The sequence below is a fragment of the Vicia villosa genome, linkage group LG7 (genome assembly GCF_029867415.1).
Source record: "Vicia villosa cultivar HV-30 ecotype Madison, WI linkage group LG7, Vvil1.0, whole genome shotgun sequence".
Taxonomy (NCBI): domain Eukaryota; kingdom Viridiplantae; phylum Streptophyta; class Magnoliopsida; order Fabales; family Fabaceae; genus Vicia; species Vicia villosa.
In genome coordinates, this window is record NC_081186.1 from 68,912,145 (window position 1) to 68,932,686 (window position 20,542).

Here is a 20,542-nt window from a genome sequence, read left to right on the forward strand (position 1 = left end):
CAAATAACCACGTTTTGGAAAAAATTACGCAAATAACCAGGTTTCAGAATACGTTGATACCAAGGCGCCATGTGAGATGGCGCCACCATTGTACCAGATGAAGGGAGGCGCCATTTGAGATAGCTCCTACTAAGAGAGGCGCCATTTGAGATGGCTCCTATGTGCAGCTTTTCTGCAACAAGCCATCTCAGATGGCGCCTTGGTGCTTTTTTGTTTTTTTTTTGTTTCCTTAAATAACTGAAAATTGACACTTGAACAAAGACGACAAAGATTTCCATTAAGATAAAACGATTACATAATAGGAATAGAATTACATAAAATTTAATTATCGTTCGGATTTTGAAAACGACTATTGCGAGATCGCCTAGTTCGTTGTTACACTCTAGGACCTTCATGTTGTGGTTGGGTTGAGGGCCCCGTGAAATCAATGCGTTAAGCATCCATGTAATCCGTCAGATCAAAATCTTCCGAAGTCCCGCTTGCAAATAATCGTTGACCCATATTGCCAAAATTTTATCGCATCGGTGGGGGGTGGGATCAATGCGAACTCGATAACATTGCTCATCCGAAAAAGTTGGGTAAGTTGGAATTGGATTTTGTGGAGTTTGGTACGTATAAGTTTGTTGGCCAGTATGGTGTGATGGTTGGCTGTAGGTGGGGTCGGTTGGGGAATATTGTTCATGCATGCCCATGTCTGGGCTAGGGTATGATGAAGGGCCCGCACCGTCGCTTCGAAAGTATTGTCTTTGTTTTTGGTATTGTGGTTGTGTGTGGGGCATGTCAGTGTATTGGGGTTGGGTGCTTGTGGATCTACGTCGCTGTTGTGTTTGATGGGAGGTATGGTGTTGGTATTGTTGTTGGGTGGTGAACGGTTGTTGGTATTCTGGTTGGTTTACTTGTTGGGTGGTGTATGTTGGTTGGTATTGTTGTTGTTGATTTGATGTTGATGCCCAACGTGTGCGTGGGTCGACCAAATACCTCGGCTCAGCCACAAACATCTCAGGGTTAGTAACCCTTCTGTACCATGACATATATTGACGTGTGTGTTGCATAGGATGCTCATCGGGGAAAATAGGATACAATAACACATGTCGGGCACGTCTCCTCCACATCCTACAGCATTCCGGTGCAAAATTTTGCCAGTTAACAATATCCCACTGACCGTCGACCCTTTTTTGATGCCAAGGATCCAAACAAGTTGGGTCAGACGAAATATCTTGAAGCATGTCGAACTGCATTTTAACTCGGTCGCTCTGGTGCATCTCCACAATGTTGAACCGTATGATTGCGGTTTTTGCAGTCTAAATTTCCATATCCTCTTGGTTGGGTTGATGCTCCAAACCCAAATATGATCTCCAAATAAACTGCATATAAAGTTAAATTAATGATAACGATTAAAGATAAATAAAGTAAAATAAGAAAATTGTATAGGTAATACATACATCACCTTCCCCAAGGTGATCCAAAAGATTTCGATACGTGGCTAGATGTCGTCGAGGATTCTTCGTGTAATTCATGCCCGTTACGCAAAACCTAAAACAAAGAGTATTGTCCCCTTAAGTTGAGTAAGAAAAATACCTTGTCCCCTCGCATCACCTTGACCTAACATATCTCTGCCCAACAATTCCTCACATAGAGTATTGGGTAGTTGAACAGGACCATTCACCTCGTTACCGTCAATGGGAAGACCCAACAACATGTAAACATCTTCTAAGGTGACGGTGCATTCACCAGTGGGGAGATGAAACATGTGTGTTTCTGGTCTCCATCTTTCTAACAGTGCAAGTATGAACCTCGTGTCAATTGTTGTGTTTGAAATGTTTATCACATGTCCAAAACCCGCTTGTATTAAATATGGTATGATAATAGGATCGGGAGACGGAAAACCGTGTCGACGACATCGAAATCTTTCGGCATCCTAAACAACAAAATAATAATATGTAAAATATACGAACGTGTAAAATATGCGAAAACGTAAAATATACGAATTAATATGTAAAACTCACAAATTCGGCAATGTTTGCTATTGTGCCTCTGTGTTTCTCGCCCATAGTGAGAGGAGCCATAATGGAAAGTTTGATCTAAATTATATGAGTGTGTAGTAGAGATTGTTAGAAGTGATGATGAAAAATAAAATCATACAAGTGTATTTATAGGAGATAGTTTGCATGGCCAATTTAATGAGGTGGGTGGAGTTGCATGCATGACATGCACTTGTCACGAGCAAGCCATATGAGATGGCGCCTCCCTTCCCCAAAATACACTAAGGCGCCATTCAAGATGGCTTAGTGCAGGCTATGCTATCTAGACTAGGTGTAGCATGTGTAAGAATAGGTGGCAGAGTGTGTATGAGTGTGTAAGAGTAGGCTGAGCTCGGAATCTTGACCAAAAAGGTGAGAAGGCGCCATCTCATATGGCGCCTTAGTGTTTTTTTTGTACAAAGGCGTCATCTCATATGGCTTTCTCGTGATTCTTATTTTTTTCTGTACACCTATATATATCAGATGAAATGAAGAGCTCTGTACTCAAACACAACTCTTAAACTCTCAAACACTAAAACAACAAGATGGCCTCTGCACCTCAATATATTATTAATGCACACATCAATGGTGAGACTTACCAATGTGATGCATCCGGTTTTTTATTTCGAAACACTGAAGTTACCCAATTTTGTTTAAGTCGGAAATCGAACTTCGTACATTTCAAAAATTGATTGGAGATCAAGCTATCCCGAGGTACAGTTTTACAGATCTTCTATCAACATCCGGTCTTTTTTGGAGATCAAACAAAATTTTACCAGGTGGAGGTTAAGGATGATGAAGATCTACAAAACATGTTTTGTAATCATGAATTTTCTGGATACGACTCGATTGAGTTGTATGTTCTGCTCCAACAACCAAACGAGAGACAGGTCGTTGATCCCATCGAAGTAGAACAAGCTGAGGTCGATGTAATTGATGAAGACGAAGAAGATCCAGAGTTAGCATTTGATGACATGGTGAACGATGATTCTGAAGACGATGTTGAAGGTGTAATACCTCCAATTTCAACATACACACCGCCGTCTCACATGTCGAACATTGACATGGCCGGTGATGAACCCTCATCAGACATATTCCACAACGTCTGCATGCAGTCAGATGCAACTTTAAAAGAGAAAGATAGTTTTCGTTCGAAGGATGAGTGCATGCGAGCAATAAAAAAGTTCCACATGTTAAACTTTGTGGATTTTAAAATGGACCGAACAAATGCAGAACGGTACAAAATCAAATGTACCAATACTGAGTGTTTGTTCAAGCTCACTGCTTCATACAGGTTGAGAAGTGATTCATGGGTGATAGGCAAAATTTCTCAACCTCACATTTGCATCAACTTTTCTCGCTCACAAGATTATCGTAAGTTAAGTTACGATCTGATATGTCAAGAAATCTTACCTCTCATCAACAATGATCCATCATTGAAGGTGAGAACAATAATTTCTCACATCATTAAAGTATGCAACTATACGCCCTCGTACAGGAAAGCATGGTTAGCAAAAACCAAGGCGATTGAACAAGTATACGGTAATTGGGAGGAATCATACAAAGAGTTACCCCGCTACTTAAATGCACTCTGCACTTATGCGCCTGGTACTGTTTATGAGATGGAAACATTGCCCGCATATGACCCAAATGGTACTCTTGTCAGCGGAAATGGAATATTTCATCGTCTATTCTGGGCCTTCCAACCTTGCATCAGAGGGTTTGCGTTCTGCAAACCTATTATTCAAATAGATGGAACGTGGTTGTACGGAAAATACAAAGGCACCCTACTGATGGCAGTCGCACAAGACGGAAACAACAACGTCTTCCCAATTGCATTCTCTCTAGTCGAGGGAGAGACCGGTGGAGGTTGGAGTTTCTTTCTCAAAAATCTCAGAACACACGTGGCTCCGCAAGCTGGTCTCTGTTTGATCTCTGATAGACATGCTTCTATTGTGAGTGCATACAATAACCCGGCTAATGGTTGGCATGACCCCCCTTCTACGCATGTCTTCTGCATTAGACATATTGTACAAAATTTCACGCGAGAAATTAAAGACAGGCTCTTCGAAAATTGGTTATGAACGCAGGGTATGCATTAACTCAACCATCATTCAAACATTACCGTAGAGAGATCAGACTGTCAAATCCAGATGCAGGTACTTGGATTGATAATATTCCAATGGAGAAATGGACTAGGTCACATGACAATGGACATCGATGGGGACACATGACAACAAATCTTGTTGAATCAATGAACGATGTCTTCAAAGGCATACGACACCTCCCTGGAACCGCTTTGGTAAAATCAACATATTTTAGGATGGCTTCATTGTTTGCACAAAGAGGTGAAAGGTGGGACGCTGTGTTACGAGATGGACAATTGTGGAGTGAATGTTGCACAAGATTTATCAAGGCAGAAGGCGCGAAGGCCAACACACATATGGTTACAAGGTTTGACCGACATAACCATAATTTCATGGCCAGAGAGACAATCGACCACGGCGAAGGGCTACCAAGACAAGAGTATAGGGTTCTACTAGAAGAACGTTGGTGTGATTGCGGCAAGTTTCAGGCATTTTGTATGCCTTGCTCCCATGTCATTGCAGCATGTGCCCATTCTCACTTAGATGCATTAGCACTCCTGTCTCCCATTTACAAGTCTGAGACCTTGCTCCACGTATACAACAATGACTTTGCAGTGGTAGCAAAAGAGGATTATTGGCCTGCGTACGAGGGGGAAATTGTTTGGCACAACGACCAAATGCGGAGAAATAAAAAGGGTCGTCCCAAAAGCAAGCGTATCACAACTGAAATGGACGATCTCGATAAGCTAGAAAGAAAGTGTGGTTTATGTCGCCAAGTCGGACACAATAAAAAAAATTGTCCTAATCGTGCTAGTGGTTCTTAGAATTGAATTTTGTATGCACACTTCATTTAAGATCTAGACATGTCTTCTTTTCATTCAGAACATTTGTTACAACACATATTATTGTTAGAAATTAAATGACATAACGACTTAAAAACAACACATACAACGGATAAAAAAACGCCAATAATACGACAACTTATCTAAGAAATAACAAGCACCAAAACAATGTCATCAGAACCGTGCATCATCATCATTACGTCTCTGTCTCTTTCAACTTCCTCCAACCAAGTGCGAGACGTTTCAGTCGCAAGTGACATGACAGTTCTTCTTCTCTGAATTCTTCTAATTTCTTCGCCTGTTGGGATGTCGTCATCTAACCAGCGTTTCAACTCTCTCTTTAGACGCTCCATGGAATGGATGTTCCAAAATTTCATTTTAGTCGGCGGTTTAACGACCGAGAAAAATACATACCCATCTCTTGTGAAAATCTCAGAAGCCATGATGATAAAATTTGGGAGAAAATGAGAAGATTTAGTGAGAAAGTGTGAAGAATGGTGGAGAAAGGGGGTATTATTTATAGAAGAGACAGATACAATGAGGAGCCATATGAGATGGCTCCTCCTCCTAAAAGATGAAGGGAGGCGCCATTTGACATGGCTTGTTGGACTTAGTGTGCCATGTCAATTGGCGCCTAGATGTAAAAAAAAGGTGTCACGCCATGTGAGATGGCGCCTTCGTGTCTACATATTCTGAAACCTAGTTATTTGCGTAATTTTTCCCGAAACGTGGTTATTTGCGTAATTTTTTTTTAATACATGGTTATTTAAAAAAAAAATTCACATTTTGTTTTAGACTCTAAAATTGTTTTTATATTTTTCAAAGAATAGGCTTCACTATTTTTTTTGGCTGTTGACAAATGTATTAAATCTATATTTATCGGTACTACTTCCAAAGTGTAGCACCGATTGCTTCGGCGAGTGTGTTGAATCAGAAACCAAAAACACAAAATGAAAATCTTTCACATTCATTGCCTCGAAGACAACTATTCCTATTTGTAACTTTTCATTCTCTTCATTCCGATTATTATTATGCTTTTTTTTAATCGCTTTTGAATGATTCTACGTCGGTTATTTTATTTGCAGAATCGTGGATGAGAGTACCAAAGAAGCTGCAGCGGTGGATCCTGTTGAACCGGAGAAGGTTCTCCAAGTTTCCAATTCACTCGGTCTTAATCTCAAATTCGTCCTCACTACTCATCATCACTGGTTACTCTCTCTTCCTTTAGTTGCTAAACAGTTTGAATTTGAAAATAATTTTATAAAAATTGTTTTTTTGGTTTCGGAATAAAGTATACATGTGGTTTCTTTGGATGAACTGTTTAATTAAGTGCTTATTCAATAAGTGTTTATGTATAAGTTATCCTGAAAAGCTTATTGAAAATAAGTTAAAAATAGTTTATGTACATATGATAAGTTCTCAAACACTTAAATAAGTGCTTATAATATAAGATGAACTCAAGTAAACTGAAAATAAGTTCTTTCAAAATGAAGTCGTAATTAGGGTTGGCAAAACGGACTCAACCTGCCGGGCATGCCTGTTTTGCCTGCATTTTTTCGCAGAGCGGACCTAGGTTTTAGGCCCGCATCCTCTAATGCGTCCGCCCCGTTTTCTTGCGGGTTTTTGCAGGCGTGGCATTAACATAAATTTTTAGGCTTTAGAGGTGTAGTGCTCGCGGGCCTTCCCTGCCCCGCCTTCATATTTTTCCGGGAGGGGCTGACCAAGGTTTTAGGTCCACACCCTCAAGTACGTCCTCCCCACTCCGTTTTTTTGTGAGCTTTTGTAGAGCGGGCCTAAACGGGACAAGTATGCCCGTTTGCTAATCATAATCTAGGTATCATTCTTTTTGAAGAAGTAAAATTTATTAAAGCACTGAAATGAAGCATAAGTTATACTACAAGTAGGCTGAGAAAGAAACCAATGTTACAAAGTGTTTTGAACCAAATAACACCAATGCTAAGTAAAGAATTACAAATCAAAGCCCTCGTGATAGGATAGATAGCTCCAGAGCAAAAAGTTAGTATTATCATGCTTTTGATAATTTGCCTTGATTATTAACTTATTAATTTATTTAATTGACTAACTATAAGTTTTAAATCATTTTCTCGAATATTTTATTTGGTGCAACTGTCGGTTCTTTTGAGTTTTGAGGAGGGGGAGATCAAATATTGTAATTTTTTGTGTAAAATTGTGACAGGGATCATGCTGGTGGAAATGAGAAGATAAAGGAATTGGTGCCTGGAATAAAGGTCTACGGTGGTTCAATTGATAATGTCAAGGGTTGTACTAATGCAGTTGAAAATGGTGATAAGGTGCATCTTGGAGCTGATATTACTGTTTTGGCGCTTCACACACCTTGGTATGGTAGTTCAATTTGTCAATTTATATTCTGTTTGACACCCTTTCTTTTTCCGATGTCCAAAAAGTGGAGGGTTTGTAATTACTGCACTTTATTACATATAAACCGAGGCATAGTTGTTTGCCTATGGTTTTGCTTCATTTCAAATACAACAACAATCAAGCCTTATCCCACTAAGTGGGCTCGGCTACATGGATCAACTTGTGTCATAATGTTCTATCTAAGTCCATGCTTCTATCCAAATCGTAATCTTGAGATATTTCTTAATAACTGAAGTAATTTTATGAGCATAGTGAAATAACAAAATAGTGTAATCTCCATTATCAAGATTCAAGAATAATGAAAGAAAGAAACAGTCTAGCTCGTGTTTGTATATCAATGATAGTGAAATAAAGGGGGATTTTTAAAGAGATTATCAACTTCCTAAGTGTTAACTGCCCCACATAATAATTGATTGCTGATATTGTAAGTAATTAGGTAAGGTAAATGTTACATAATTCTTTTACCAGGGAAACTATAACTTTTGTATTGTGTTTCTCTTGCCGTGAAGCTTTGAGCTAAAGAGTTAACTATGTACTGCTTGATCAACTTGTTGTGCCTATTGTTCTTGGCCTCTGTTTGGAGTTTATGCCCTACTTATGTGGTATTACATACTTTTGTTATAAGATAACTTGAACACATTGTCGTACTTCTTTGGCCTTTTCGGTGGTTGTTGATAATTTTTTCCGTGTATTATTAATTATAAATACTTATCATTCCTCTAGTATTGTTTGATATTGTCTCTTTTATATAGTGATTCAACCCAAGTTTCTGTTTTGCCTTTTCTCTAGACCCTTTGAACATAAACCATTTTTCTGTCTTTTTTAGCCACACCAACGGTCACATAAGTTATTATGTTACTGGGAGAGAGAATGAGGTCCCGACTGTTTTTACTGGAGATACACTGGTAAGTTCTCAATATTGTTCATTTTAATGAGCTTTTTGAAACATGTCTGGAAATAAGTAGTTCTTTTGAATGCATGTAATAAACTTAACGATAGGCTAAGTGCTTTATGTCGAGTATATGAGTTTGATTTTTGGCATATATTCTCTATATATGAAAGTTTTCATGTATATGAATTTTGAAGAGCTATTACTTTTAAATCTTATTTATTTGTTGTGTTTCTTCTATACAGTTTATTGCTGGTTGTGGGAAATTTTTTGAAGGAACTGCAGAACAAATGTATCAGTCGCTCAGTGTAACATTAAGTTCATTACCAAAGCCAACTCTAGTTTACTGTGGCCATGAGGTAAAGAAACCCAACTTCCCATCATTGAAATGGAAAATGTTATCGGGAACGTGTTGATGACTGGTCTTATGATTTTAAATGATGAATGTGATTGATCCACAAAACTTTTTTCCACTGTTCATGCATGATTTTACTGAAGTTTCAAATTCAATTAATGGAGATCGGATGATTGGAAAGTGACGACAATTTATTTGAGCTATCATTCATTCAACAATTGGTTAGGATAATATGTAGTTTGATTGCAAAGATTCCGTTTTTGCTCCCCTAATTCTTATCTTGGTCTATCTACAAAATATTATAAACTTCTTGAGATGTTAGCGGTGGCATTATTCTACACAAGGAATTGATGGTTGTTACTAAAGTTGTGAACAGTTTACACTGAACACCTTGGGTCAGTCCATGCACCCAAAATTCATGTAAAAACTGAGAAATGTGAGGTTTTTATTTTCTAATTCCTTTTGCATAGAGTCGTCAGCTTGATAGTAATATAACATACAAAAAGATGGAGCCGATTGACACTCAAGTCCTATAACAAATTGAGTGCTGAGGTCGGGGTCATTATGTGTTCATGGATACTGTTTCCTTACCTTTGCTGGAGTTTGTCTATCACTGTGCCTAGAATTTCATGTAAAAAATTTGCTGTCAAGAACTTTGATTTTCTTACAGCAATCCTGATCAAGAAAATCCAAAACCTGTTATTCTTAATTGGCTTAAATAGTATATTTTTAGTACCTCAAAATAGGATAATGATTTCTTATGGAGCCTCAAATTTTTGGTTAGCTTTTGATCTCTCTTTTCTGGAAATGATTACAATTGGCCCCCCCTCATTCATAAAAGGACCAACACCTGACTAAAAGAGCACAGAGACCTATAAACCACAGAATCCGACACAGAAACCAGAACACGACACAGACATGTTAAAAATATTCTAATCAAAAGTAATGTCTTTAACTCTTTATTGAAAACATTGTTTCAATACATGTTTAAACTTTTTAGATGTTTGAGATTTGTCCAAAAAAAATTGTAAAAAGTATGTTGGAGGAAAGAAAAAAACAAAATTTTTTGAAACACTTGTCTGAGTTTTCTAACATGTGTGATATGAGTGTCATCCGAGTGTCGGACACCGATTCAAAGATTGTTGAAGCAAGGAAAAAAACCATTATTTGAGGACACTTGTCTAAATTTTCCAACACATGTCTGACTTTTACGACACGTGTCGTACGGGTGTCATACAAGTGTCGAATACTGCGACACGCCTATTCTATAGGTGTCTGCGCTTCATATGCAGAGACCAATTGTCTGATCATTTTGTGAATGAGATCATAATTTGACAAGTTTTTTATGAGGGACTAAAAGCAATAATTACCCTATTTTTGGGGACTGCATATTTAAGTTTTCTTTATGATACACTTTTTTGGGTTGAATATATGTATTTGGTTTTTAGATATTTAAGAGCTATCTACCATTTGGCTGATCCAAAGTTCTGATTTGGCAGAAGTTTATTACTCCTTGGTGTGTTCACAAGAAGCTCATTTGTGCAAAACTGGTTGTGCACTCATGCTTAAAATACAAAAAGTTTCACTGATTAAATCAATAATGTATCTTCGAGGGGAAGAGAAATTTTATATTGTTGTTCTATAGTTTACTAACTATTTGCTGCAAAGGCTTGTATTCATTAGAGACTTATATCATTAATCATAGTAAGACTTGTTTGTTTTTGTTTTCCAGTACACAGTGAAGAACTTGCTATTTGCTCTGACAGTTGAGCCAGACAATTTAAGGATACAGCAAAAATTAAACTGGGCTCAGAATCAGCGGCAAGCTGGTCAACCGACAATTCCCTCTACCATTGAGGAAGAGTTGGAAACCAATCCATTCATGAGGGCTGATCTACCTGCGATCCAGGTTTGTAACCTTTTCAACTCCTCTTCTACTGAATGTCATAAACTACAAGTGTGAATGCGATTAACCACAATTTTTAGGTTTAATAAATATATTATGTATATTTGAACAACGATGAAATCGTGGTTAATCGCGTTTACGGGAGGATTAATGACTTAAATGTAAATGTTAACATTTGCAGGCGAAGGTGGGGCGCAGTTCACCGGTAGAAGCTTTAGGAGAGTTAAGGAAATGGAAAGACAATTGGAGAGGCTAAGGAAATTAAACTAGCCTTCTAATTCACTCATATTTCGTTTTCCTCTTCTTGCATCCATATTAATAAGGCCTTAATGTATATACACTGTAACAAGAGTTTGGTTTGCCTGAAATTAAAATGACAGTGTGATAGGCTTGTCATGTTAGGGACATGGATTGTGATTTGCACTGTTGGTTACATGTATGTTAATGTTGGCTTGTCAAAATACTAAGATGTCCCATTACATTCATGTTGTTTACTTGGAAAGTAACTTTCTCCCTCCAAATATAACCAAAAATCTATGTATGAAAAGGATAGAAAATTATGGCATACTTATTGAATCTTAGTATTTGTATGGTTTTTGGATGTATAAACTGAAGGATAATAGACTGGCTTTATTAAATATGGTTAACCCTGATATCGCTTTAAAAATCGAATTTGAGTAAAATTGGAGCTGAACATTCAATAATAGTTTTAGGTGATTTTATTCAAGTTTAACCAATTTTATTTGATTTTTAAAAAAATTTAATATTGGATAGTTTTATTTTTAATAAATTTAGAATTTTTCGTAACTCCTTTTTTTGTAAAGTATTTTTATGATTTGGTGACAGTTTATGTAAAATCACGAATTTTAAAATTTTACAAATTTAGACTGTGATTTCTTAATTAACAACAAATCAATTTTTATTGGAAACAGAAAATTGTAGTATAATTTCCAGGCTCTTAATATTTTAGGATTTTCTATTGATAAAGATTATAACATTGAATGTGTGTTTGGATATGCTATCGCATTTGGATATGATTTTTATAAGTTTCTAATGTTAGCTTTCAGGTGCATAGTAGAATATAGTTTGGATGTTGTTCTTGTCTGTTCTTAAAATTTATTGAAGTGTCAGCTATACGGTGATGATATTTTGAGGTCCAAATGTCACTCCTGTTTGCAAATACACAGATATCAAAGTAATAAAAGATGTAAATAAAATTTAAGTCATGTATAGGCTATGTCAGCATGCGATCAAAGTGTTGAATATCTTTTAAGTTCTGTAGCATATGCGATGTAACAAAGAAGCCATGTAATAAGTAACTCAAGCTATGCTTTTATGAGAAATGTTAATTCCATTTTAGGGTGCATCTCACGCATTTGAAAATTTAAAAATGTTTTTATTGATGTTCGAAGATAGATATTCGAGTGCACTTAAAATTAAATCAATTCTTAAAATTTAGCTACATGTCTCATTTTGTTAAAATATGATACAACATATGTATCTTCATAATTTTTTTGGGTAGATTCGAAGATGCATTTTTGTAAAATTTCACGAATTCATTTTAAGTTATTGAAAACGTGTTTATTACACATAATATGAGATATATCAAAGATGCATTTTTCGAAATCCCCCTTAATGTTGTATAGGTTGTATAGGCTGCAACATTGTTCTAACTTTGTCATTTCTTGAGGCCCACTTACATTTTAAGTCACTTTATGGCGTAATTAGAAAACATATACATTGACTGATTCAAACATACTACACATACATTAAAAATTCATACAAAATTAAAATAAATTCATAATATATCGATAATACATAACTTGTTCTGAAAATACAAAAAATAATACAACCAAACATAAACTACTATGTGCACAACCCTCTAGTTTCTCTGCTTGTACTGCAAGGCATTCCATGTCTCGACAATAATGCCATCTACAAAGCTCAAATGGGATATGTCGTCCGCAAAAAGTCTTGCTTATATGCCCAATCTCGCTATATCCACAATATGTCGACAGGCACTGCGTACGTCCCGGGTGTTGTCATCCTTAACCTCTAGTACCTCCTAATTAAATGACCTAGGTGGTCTTCCAAGAGCGTCTGATGTCATGATAAGATATGACACCCTATAGATTCATGCAATGTAGTCGTGTGCATAAGCTCATTGTACAAGAGTTGGCACCCTCTAATAGTTTTCTAGTACAAAATGACTTTCGAGATCCTTAAGTATGACATCAAGATCTCTGCGAAAGATGGTGGGGGAGCTGGCTATAAGGCATGTCTCGGAATAACCTGCAAATACTCAAACTAGCGCATCACTCGTTCGGGAAGATACACATACATCAGACCTGACCCATAAGCCATGCATCCGGAGTATTATGAAATAACTTCCAATTGACACGTCTGGTGGTGACCGCCATATGAGAAGAAGGCGGTGTCGTCTGCTACATGACAATCAAGATACACCAAGAAGGGCTCGATCGCCCGATTTCCTTTAAACGAGGCAAAGGCAACAATATGTGGCTAATCCTCAGTAGTCATGCACAAGTTCCTGCCCAGAGATGCGAGGAAAGTGAGAGATGGTCTATCATTAAAAATGGTTGAAAGAAAATATTAGTAACAAGTGTTACAAAAGAGTTATGAAAATATTAGTAATAGTAAATTACCATAAACAACATGTAGCTTCCTGTCAACTACCTAGTCTTTCAAAGACAACCTTCGCCCAGCTTTGAGTTTAGGAAGACCAAAGTTGTACTTGTGAATTGTCGTTAAGTTGATAAAGCATTTAAGGTAGACTACATCGATGTGGGTTGCATTTTTGTCTACAAATATGAACGCGTCAACTAGGACCTAAAGATAACACCTCAATGCACACTCTAGTAATACTCAACCCGCATATGATCACATACGACATCCACAATCATATGCAACTGGTTGATATAAATCTCTTCAAAGAATTTAAATCTAACATGAACACCTTTGGTGTCAATCATTTGCGACCTTAGTTGAGTCAACCCCCAAATATGTAACATGCATCTCACCGGCTTCCTCTCGTCCGGGCCTTCTATGGTCCAGTAATTTTCCTCTAATGGGAAGATGTATAAGGCATGAGACGTCATCCAAAGAGATGGTCATCTCGCCAAAAGGATGGTGGAAAGATGACGTATCTAAATATCATCTCTATGCAAATGCCGCCTAGACGTTATGGTTTATGGTCTTGTACAAAGCAACACATAAACCAACAATCCCAAAGTAGCGGATATTAAGCCTTCCATGGTCCAGTAATTTTGTTTCCTTGCTCTCGTACTTCGTTCCTTCCTTCTAAATTGTTCGCATTCACAACACCTCTCCAACATTCTTCCTTCGTTTCACTTTGAGAGAAAATAAAAAATGAAATCAATCAAACCCTAAATCCCATTAAGTATTCTATCTCAACAATATTTATCCACCTTAGCAAATACTAATCCACCTAAGCGATATATGACCTCTTCCATTGACTTTGACTAAAACGTTTGAGGTCAAGGACAAATGTAACTCTAGTTGAATAATTAAGGAACTAATATGAACTTCGACCAAAAGATACGGGACGAAAAAAGGATATTAAGACTTATTTTTTGGAAATTACTTTTCCCACTCTTAGGTGTGCTTACCCACCAGAGTGAAAAGTCACAATCGCCCTTAAAATCTAGGGGTGACAAAACGGGTCGTCTGCCATGCCTTAAGTCCGTCAAAAAAAGAGCGCGGCGGCTAAGCCCGCCAAGTGAAAATGGGCATAAAAATCTAGCCCGCTCCGCCATAGTGGCGGGATGGCGAGCGATGGACTTGCCCGCCTATTTTTGAAAAGTAAAAATGCTGCCTAAAATACACTCAGAAAAGTTTTTGGCGATGCATCTTCTGATACTAATAAGCGCACCCATAAGATGGAATGATTCCTCTATTTTTTTAAAAACTGAAAATCGACTTTTTTAGGCTGTTTTTAAGTTAAAATATAGTATTTAGAAATTCTAATAAACTTCAAAAAAATAATTTAAAAAAATAAATAATACGAATATTTCAAGTCAAGAAAGCATCTAAATCAACGCACCTAAATAAAATCAAAGATACTCAAGACAAAATTATGGATCAATACATTTTCTTTTAACAGATCAATAAAAAACTTGGCACACAAGATATTTGTATTAAATATAAATATAAAAATAAAAATTTATTGCATTGTTCTTTATCGCATTCACACGCTCTCAACACACTGAAAAGAAAAACGAAAACGAAGATTTCAGCTCCCTGACTCTGACTTTTCTCCTCTATTCTATCTAACCTTCTTCATCTTCATCATCACCATTGCTAATTCTGTTCTATTTGCAAACCCTAATTCTTCTCAAATCCCAAAGTTCATTCCTTTTTCGCTTAATCCATAAGCTTTCAGGTAAGCTATAAAGCTAATCACTTCCTTCACTTTTCTTCATTCTATTGTCATCATCCATATTCACCCTTGATAATTTCGTTTATTTTCCTTACAGGGTATAAATTAAAACCCTAAAAATTGTTTTTTTGATTAGCCCCAAATTAGGAAATAGTTGAGAAAGAAGAAGGATTAAATAAATAGAGGTATAGTGAAGAATTGAAGATTAGGGTTTTGTTTAATTTGTGCTAAAGATGGAAACTTTGGATGCTAATTCATCATCATCATCGTTGTCACCATCATCAATATCATCGTCTTTTAATAGTGATGATAACAATGGTAGTGTAACTTGGTATGGGATGAGGTTACCTTCTGTTAACCCCTTTTTGTCACCACTTACATTTCTATTGGATTATTCTGGGGTTCTGCGTGCTAATAATGATTCCGAGGCTGTGATTGTTAATAATGGAGTTTCTGGTTCTGGTTTGGGTTCGGAATTAAGGTCTCGTGTTGATACTGATTCTGCGGCTTCGGTTGCTGGGAGTAGTGCAGGGGAAGTTGCAATAAGGATTATTGGAGCTGGAGAGAGTGTTCAAAATCAGGTTGGAGAGTTGGGTTATGATGATTGTGGGGAGGATTTGATTGGTGAGAGAAGTGGAGTTTCTGCATTGGATGGTGGTGATGGTGTGGGGAGTCGTGGGGGGATTGAGGCTAGTGAGGGGGTTCCTCTTGTGTCTTCTTCATCTTCGTCGTCGTTGGCTGGAAGTGGACGGGTTGATGGTGATGCTTCTGTGAATGGATCGGAAAATAATAGCAGAGATTCGTCTTCTTACCAGAGATATGATATTCAGCTTGTTGCTAAGTGGATTGAGCAGATTCTTCCTTTCTCACTCTTGTTATTGGTTGTTTTCATCCGACAGCATTTGCAAGGTATAATAAACTTATGTTCTTATTCATTGGTTGTGTTGTTGCTATATTGTGTATGTGATGTTAATTTTGGCTTCACATTTGTGTTACTGCAATATAACCATTATTTGCCATTTTGCATTTCTCTTTATATTCTTTTTCATTATTATTAGTCCATTCATTATGCAAATATTGGGAAAACTCGAAGTTGTTTCTCATAACTTGGTAACTGGTTGTGTTAAGAGCACCGACTTGCTTGTTCTGAGGTAATGTTTTTGTAGAATAGTGGTTGGTTGGTCTTTCACTTTTGCTACCTTGTTAAATATTTTCTATTGATTCCAATTCCAATAGAAAAGTGTTGCGTACGGCATACAATACAACTGCATTTTGTTTTGAGTGAAGGGGTTTAGACAAAAAGAAAATATCAAATGATAAGTTTTTTTGAGGATCACAAGTGTCTCTCTCACCTTTGTTTTATTTACCGGTTCTCCCTCTCAGATATCTCCTACCTTAGTAAGAAAATTCCAACTTTTCTATTTGTGAGGTGAATGAAAATCTTGTGGAGTTAACTTGGCGATGATATTCTTGCCACGCGTTTCTGTTGTGATCCTTTTATGTAACATGGAAGCATATATACAACCTCTTCCTCTGAATAGTTGCGTGGTGCATTGCTTCACAATTCACACTTATATCACAACGAGTCTCCTCTTAAATTAAATGTGTACTTATTTTTTTTCCACATTACGTGGTAATCATTTCTGAGAATTTGCAGGTTTCTTTGTCACGATTTGGATAGCAGCTGTGATGTTCAAGTCAAATGAAATTGTTAAGAAGCAGACAGCTTTGAAGGTACTTTATTCACAATCACATCAATGCAAATCCTTTAAAATTTCCTCTCCTAAATCAGGTTTCTATTCTGTCATCTCGTCACTCTACAACCATAACATTGAGTGAAATACATTTTATTTTGCAGGGAGACAGGAAAGTTTCTTTGCTTGCTGGCATCTCTGTTGCTTTCATTCTTCATGTGATAGGCATATACTGGTGGTATCGAAATGATGATATTTTATATCCATTGGTTATGTTACCTCCAAACCCAACACCTTTTTGGCATGCAATATTCACCATCTTGGTCAATGGTAAGGATTTATTCATGCACTGTTTGATATTCCGTTGTTGCAATGGATATATATTAGACTTTGTAGTTGTTCTAATTTACATGGTGACATAAGCATGGTAGTCAAAATCGCGATCCCACTCGGAGGATTGTATGATTTTGAGATCTTGATAGACTCGGCGATCTTGTGAGTAATGATGGTCTTTATGTATTAAATCATGAATATGTACAACATTTATGCATAAGGTTCAAGGTAGTCAAGCACGGGATCTTAAGTAGGATTGGACGGCCTGTGAAAGATCGTAAAACTAGGATCGTAGCACGGCACTTAAGATCTTACCGAAGGGCAAAATGGTAGTTTAACATATACACACACACAAACATGAAAATTATAATACTTGGACAAAATAACCTATAAATCACAAAATTCAACCAATTCAATTAATAACTCATAACCATCATTCCATAATTTAACAAGTTCAAAAGACTTCGTTCAAAATAAGTAGCTGAAAATACGTCTAACAAACAAGTCTAATCATCTAAGATATTATGTATTCTCATATCATGATAGTCATATAATAGGCAACTTCAGCACGTAACATAGTAAGATCTTAAGACCCAGCACTCGATCTTGACCACAAAGTGCACGAAAAAAGTTTTTTCTCAAATCGTAACATTAAAAGGCAACTTCAGCATGTAAGCTCGTAATATCTTAAGACCCATCACTCGATCTTGATTACATTGATAAGGTTAATCAAATCAATCCCTTTAGTAGATATGAACAACATCTTTCTGGAATTCATTTAAATTTATTTGTGTACTATATTTTTATCTTGGTTGATTGCTTATATTACATCTATTTGTTTAGATTGTATTTGTGGTCTTTAGTCATTCTAATTTTTGTTAATATTAATAAGCACCATTATTTTGACTCAGATATATTGATGCGGCAAGTTGCAATGGCTTTCAAGTGTATTCTGCTTATATATTACAAAAAGGGGAAAGGTCATAACTTCCGTCGGCAGGTGATTAATGCTTTCCATACCAAAGTATGTAATTTTCAAGCGTAGTTTACTACTACAACTGCTGATACTGTCTAACTTTTGTAGGCTCAACTGTTGACTCTTGTTGAGTACACACTGCTGTTGTATCGTGCCTTGTTGCCTACTCCAGTTTGGTACCGGTTTTTCTTGAATAGGGAATATGGAAGTCTCTTTTCATCACTGACCACGGGATTGTATTTAACTTTCAAGCTAACATCTGTTGTTGAGAAGGTTTGTTTTTTTTTTTTTTTTTACCATTATTAAGGTGTAGATCTGTATTTCAAAATATTTGTGTAAAAATTCTGAGTCAACATATTTGCGCTTCTCAGGTCCAAAGCTTCATTTCTGCCTTGAAAGCGTTATCAAGAAAGGAAGTTCATTATGGGGTTTATGCCACAGCGGAACAGGTAATAATGTGGTTTTAGTTAATGTTATTTATTTATTAACATCACATTCTATGTTACCAATCGCAGACAAAGGAAAATAGCAGTTTCTTAAAATTTTGCTGTGCTATAGCGCCACTATAGCCACTGTTTGAAAATATTTTGTAATAAATAGCGTATTACAGAACAATAGCTGTTTGTCCGAATTCTGCTATGTTATAGTGGTTTAGTGCCGCTGTAGCTGCTATTTAACAGCACTGATTGTATCTAAATTTATCTATTCTATAACTAATAATATACAACCATGGCCCTCTAACAACATGTGACAGATATATAGACCCTCCATTAGCTGCCGAACTTTTTCTGCAGACACGTGCTATGTTGCAGGGATTTTATTTTACCAGTTTAAATAGAAAATCTCATTCATTTGTTACAGTGTTTTGATTCTGTGTTTTGTGAAACTTGTAGTTTTCTGATTTTGTAAATGCATACATATCATATCTATATAACATATACGTCGTTAGGTATGCAATTGTTAAATGGAAGAGATGAATTGTAGTTGGCCATTCTTCTTCAAGCATTACGTTTCATCAATCTGAGAACAAAGCTATGTTAATGTAATCCGTTTTTTTATCAAATTCCTTCAAAATGATTTCTTACTATAAAAGTCATGGATAATGTATGGTAAATGTAGCTTTCATGTACCAATTAATTTATGGCATTCATCAAGATAATCTGATTTGTTCTCAAGTATTTCTATACTTGCACATGGTGGTTGTGTACATTTTTTTTACGGGTGATAAAAAAGAGGCACCTTCGGAAAAACCTATGGTAGCTTGTTATATTTGTCCTGACCTCCCTTATATTTCTTGAAAGTTTCAGAAAATGTTATCCTCAAACTTAGATAGAAATTAGGAACAGAAGGTTTTTGTTCATATTCTAAACTATATGTTTGTTACACAGGTTACTGCTGCTGGTGACCTATGTGCTATATGCCAGGAGAAGATGCATTCACCTATCTTATTACGTTGCAAACACATTTTCTGCGAAGATTGTGTATCTGAGTGGTGAGTCCATAACTTAATTCCTCATTTAGAACTTCTATTTCAACACAGAAAGTTGTAACCAACAAAGGTACTTCTCTTTTCAGGTTTGAGAGAGAAAGGACTTGCCCTCTCTGCAGAGCATTGGTTAAAGCAGCTGATCTCCGGACCTTCGGAGATGGATCAACAAGTTTGTTTTTCCAGCTGTTTTAATAAACCAAGATCTTCAGGTTGGATCATAGTTTTGGACCAACCTCTACCGAAAAAGTATCATGTTTCTTACTCTGATTTGGTAAGATTTTTCATCAAAGGGTATGAACAGATATGGATGAAAAGTTCACGTTCTGTTGCAACGATGAGAGATGTACAAATTAAGGCTTTGCTCAGCCGTGAGATACTCAAAATCGGGGGAACCTGCTAACCTGATATATTCCTCATATCGTAGATGAACACATATTTGTTCATAATGTCGCATTATTTTGACATTCACCCCCTTCTTTAAAGTTTGTACATGTTTTTGCACAAGATTTATTCAAATATGTCAACTAAGTTGTTGCACTTGGAAGAGTACTGCAATTGCCATTTGTTATAAGGAATTTGGGTTTAAATGCTGTTGTTGATTGTCATGTTTTCTTTTTCTTCCCTTTTTTTTTGCTCAGCTAGTAAGGTATGTTTGGATTGCTTGAGCACAAAATTGATTCTAGCATAAGTGAGTTTATAAGTGAGTTTGGTAGAATTGTATTTAACAGTATTGAGTTTAGCAGAATTGATTTATGTTTCAATACATTTATGTACAAGTGAGTTGAAAAATAAATTTCAGTGTAAAAATCACCTAAAATCAATTCTGAAGGTAGAAGCTGCAAAGTTTATGTTTGGTTCCACTTTTACAAGACTCAGCATCAATTTTAGAGATGTATAATTGATTCTAGGTGATTTTGAGGTGTTTGGTTTTTTAAAAGTAGAATTGATTCTATTTGAAGTTATAATTTGTAGCATTTGCCTACAAAATTGATTTTAGGTATTTTTTACATTGAAATTTATTATTCGACTCTCTTTTATATAAGTGTATCCAAACATAAATCAAGTATGTCAAACTAAATTATGTTAAAATCAATTCTACAACACTCAATTTTGCTAGAATCAATTATGTC

General features: G+C 36.4%; 3 protein-coding genes across 3 annotated transcripts; all 3 read left to right on the top strand.

Annotated features, from left to right (window-relative positions):
• Positions 1-2,833: 2,833 nt before the first annotated feature.
• Positions 2,834-4,932, top strand: LOC131619268 (uncharacterized). The gene is made up of 2 exons (XM_058890381.1): positions 2,834-4,004; positions 4,112-4,932. The coding sequence occupies exons 1-2, from the start codon at positions 2,834-2,836 to the stop codon at positions 4,930-4,932; spliced, it is 1,992 nt and encodes a 663-aa protein (XP_058746364.1).
• Positions 4,933-5,788: 856 nt separating this feature from the next.
• Positions 5,789-10,961, top strand: LOC131620691 (hydroxyacylglutathione hydrolase cytoplasmic). The gene is made up of 7 exons (XM_058891834.1): positions 5,789-5,947; positions 6,036-6,158; positions 7,148-7,309; positions 8,177-8,255; positions 8,485-8,598; positions 10,327-10,503; positions 10,682-10,961. Exons 1-7 carry the CDS (start codon positions 5,901-5,903, stop codon positions 10,754-10,756), a joined length of 777 nt encoding a protein of 258 aa, XP_058747817.1. The 5' UTR covers positions 5,789-5,900; the 3' UTR covers positions 10,757-10,961.
• A 3,745-nt stretch (positions 10,962-14,706) lies between these two features.
• On the top strand, positions 14,707-19,999 carry LOC131620692 (uncharacterized). Its single transcript, XM_058891836.1, has 9 exons — positions 14,707-14,923; positions 15,018-15,829; positions 16,578-16,654; positions 16,779-16,944; positions 17,859-17,947; positions 18,032-18,196; positions 18,295-18,372; positions 19,312-19,415; positions 19,499-19,999. The coding sequence occupies exons 2-9, from the start codon at positions 15,154-15,156 to the stop codon at positions 19,602-19,604; spliced, it is 1,461 nt and encodes a 486-aa protein (XP_058747819.1). The 5' UTR covers positions 14,707-14,923; positions 15,018-15,153; the 3' UTR covers positions 19,605-19,999.
• The last annotated feature ends 543 nt before the right edge of the window (positions 20,000-20,542 follow it).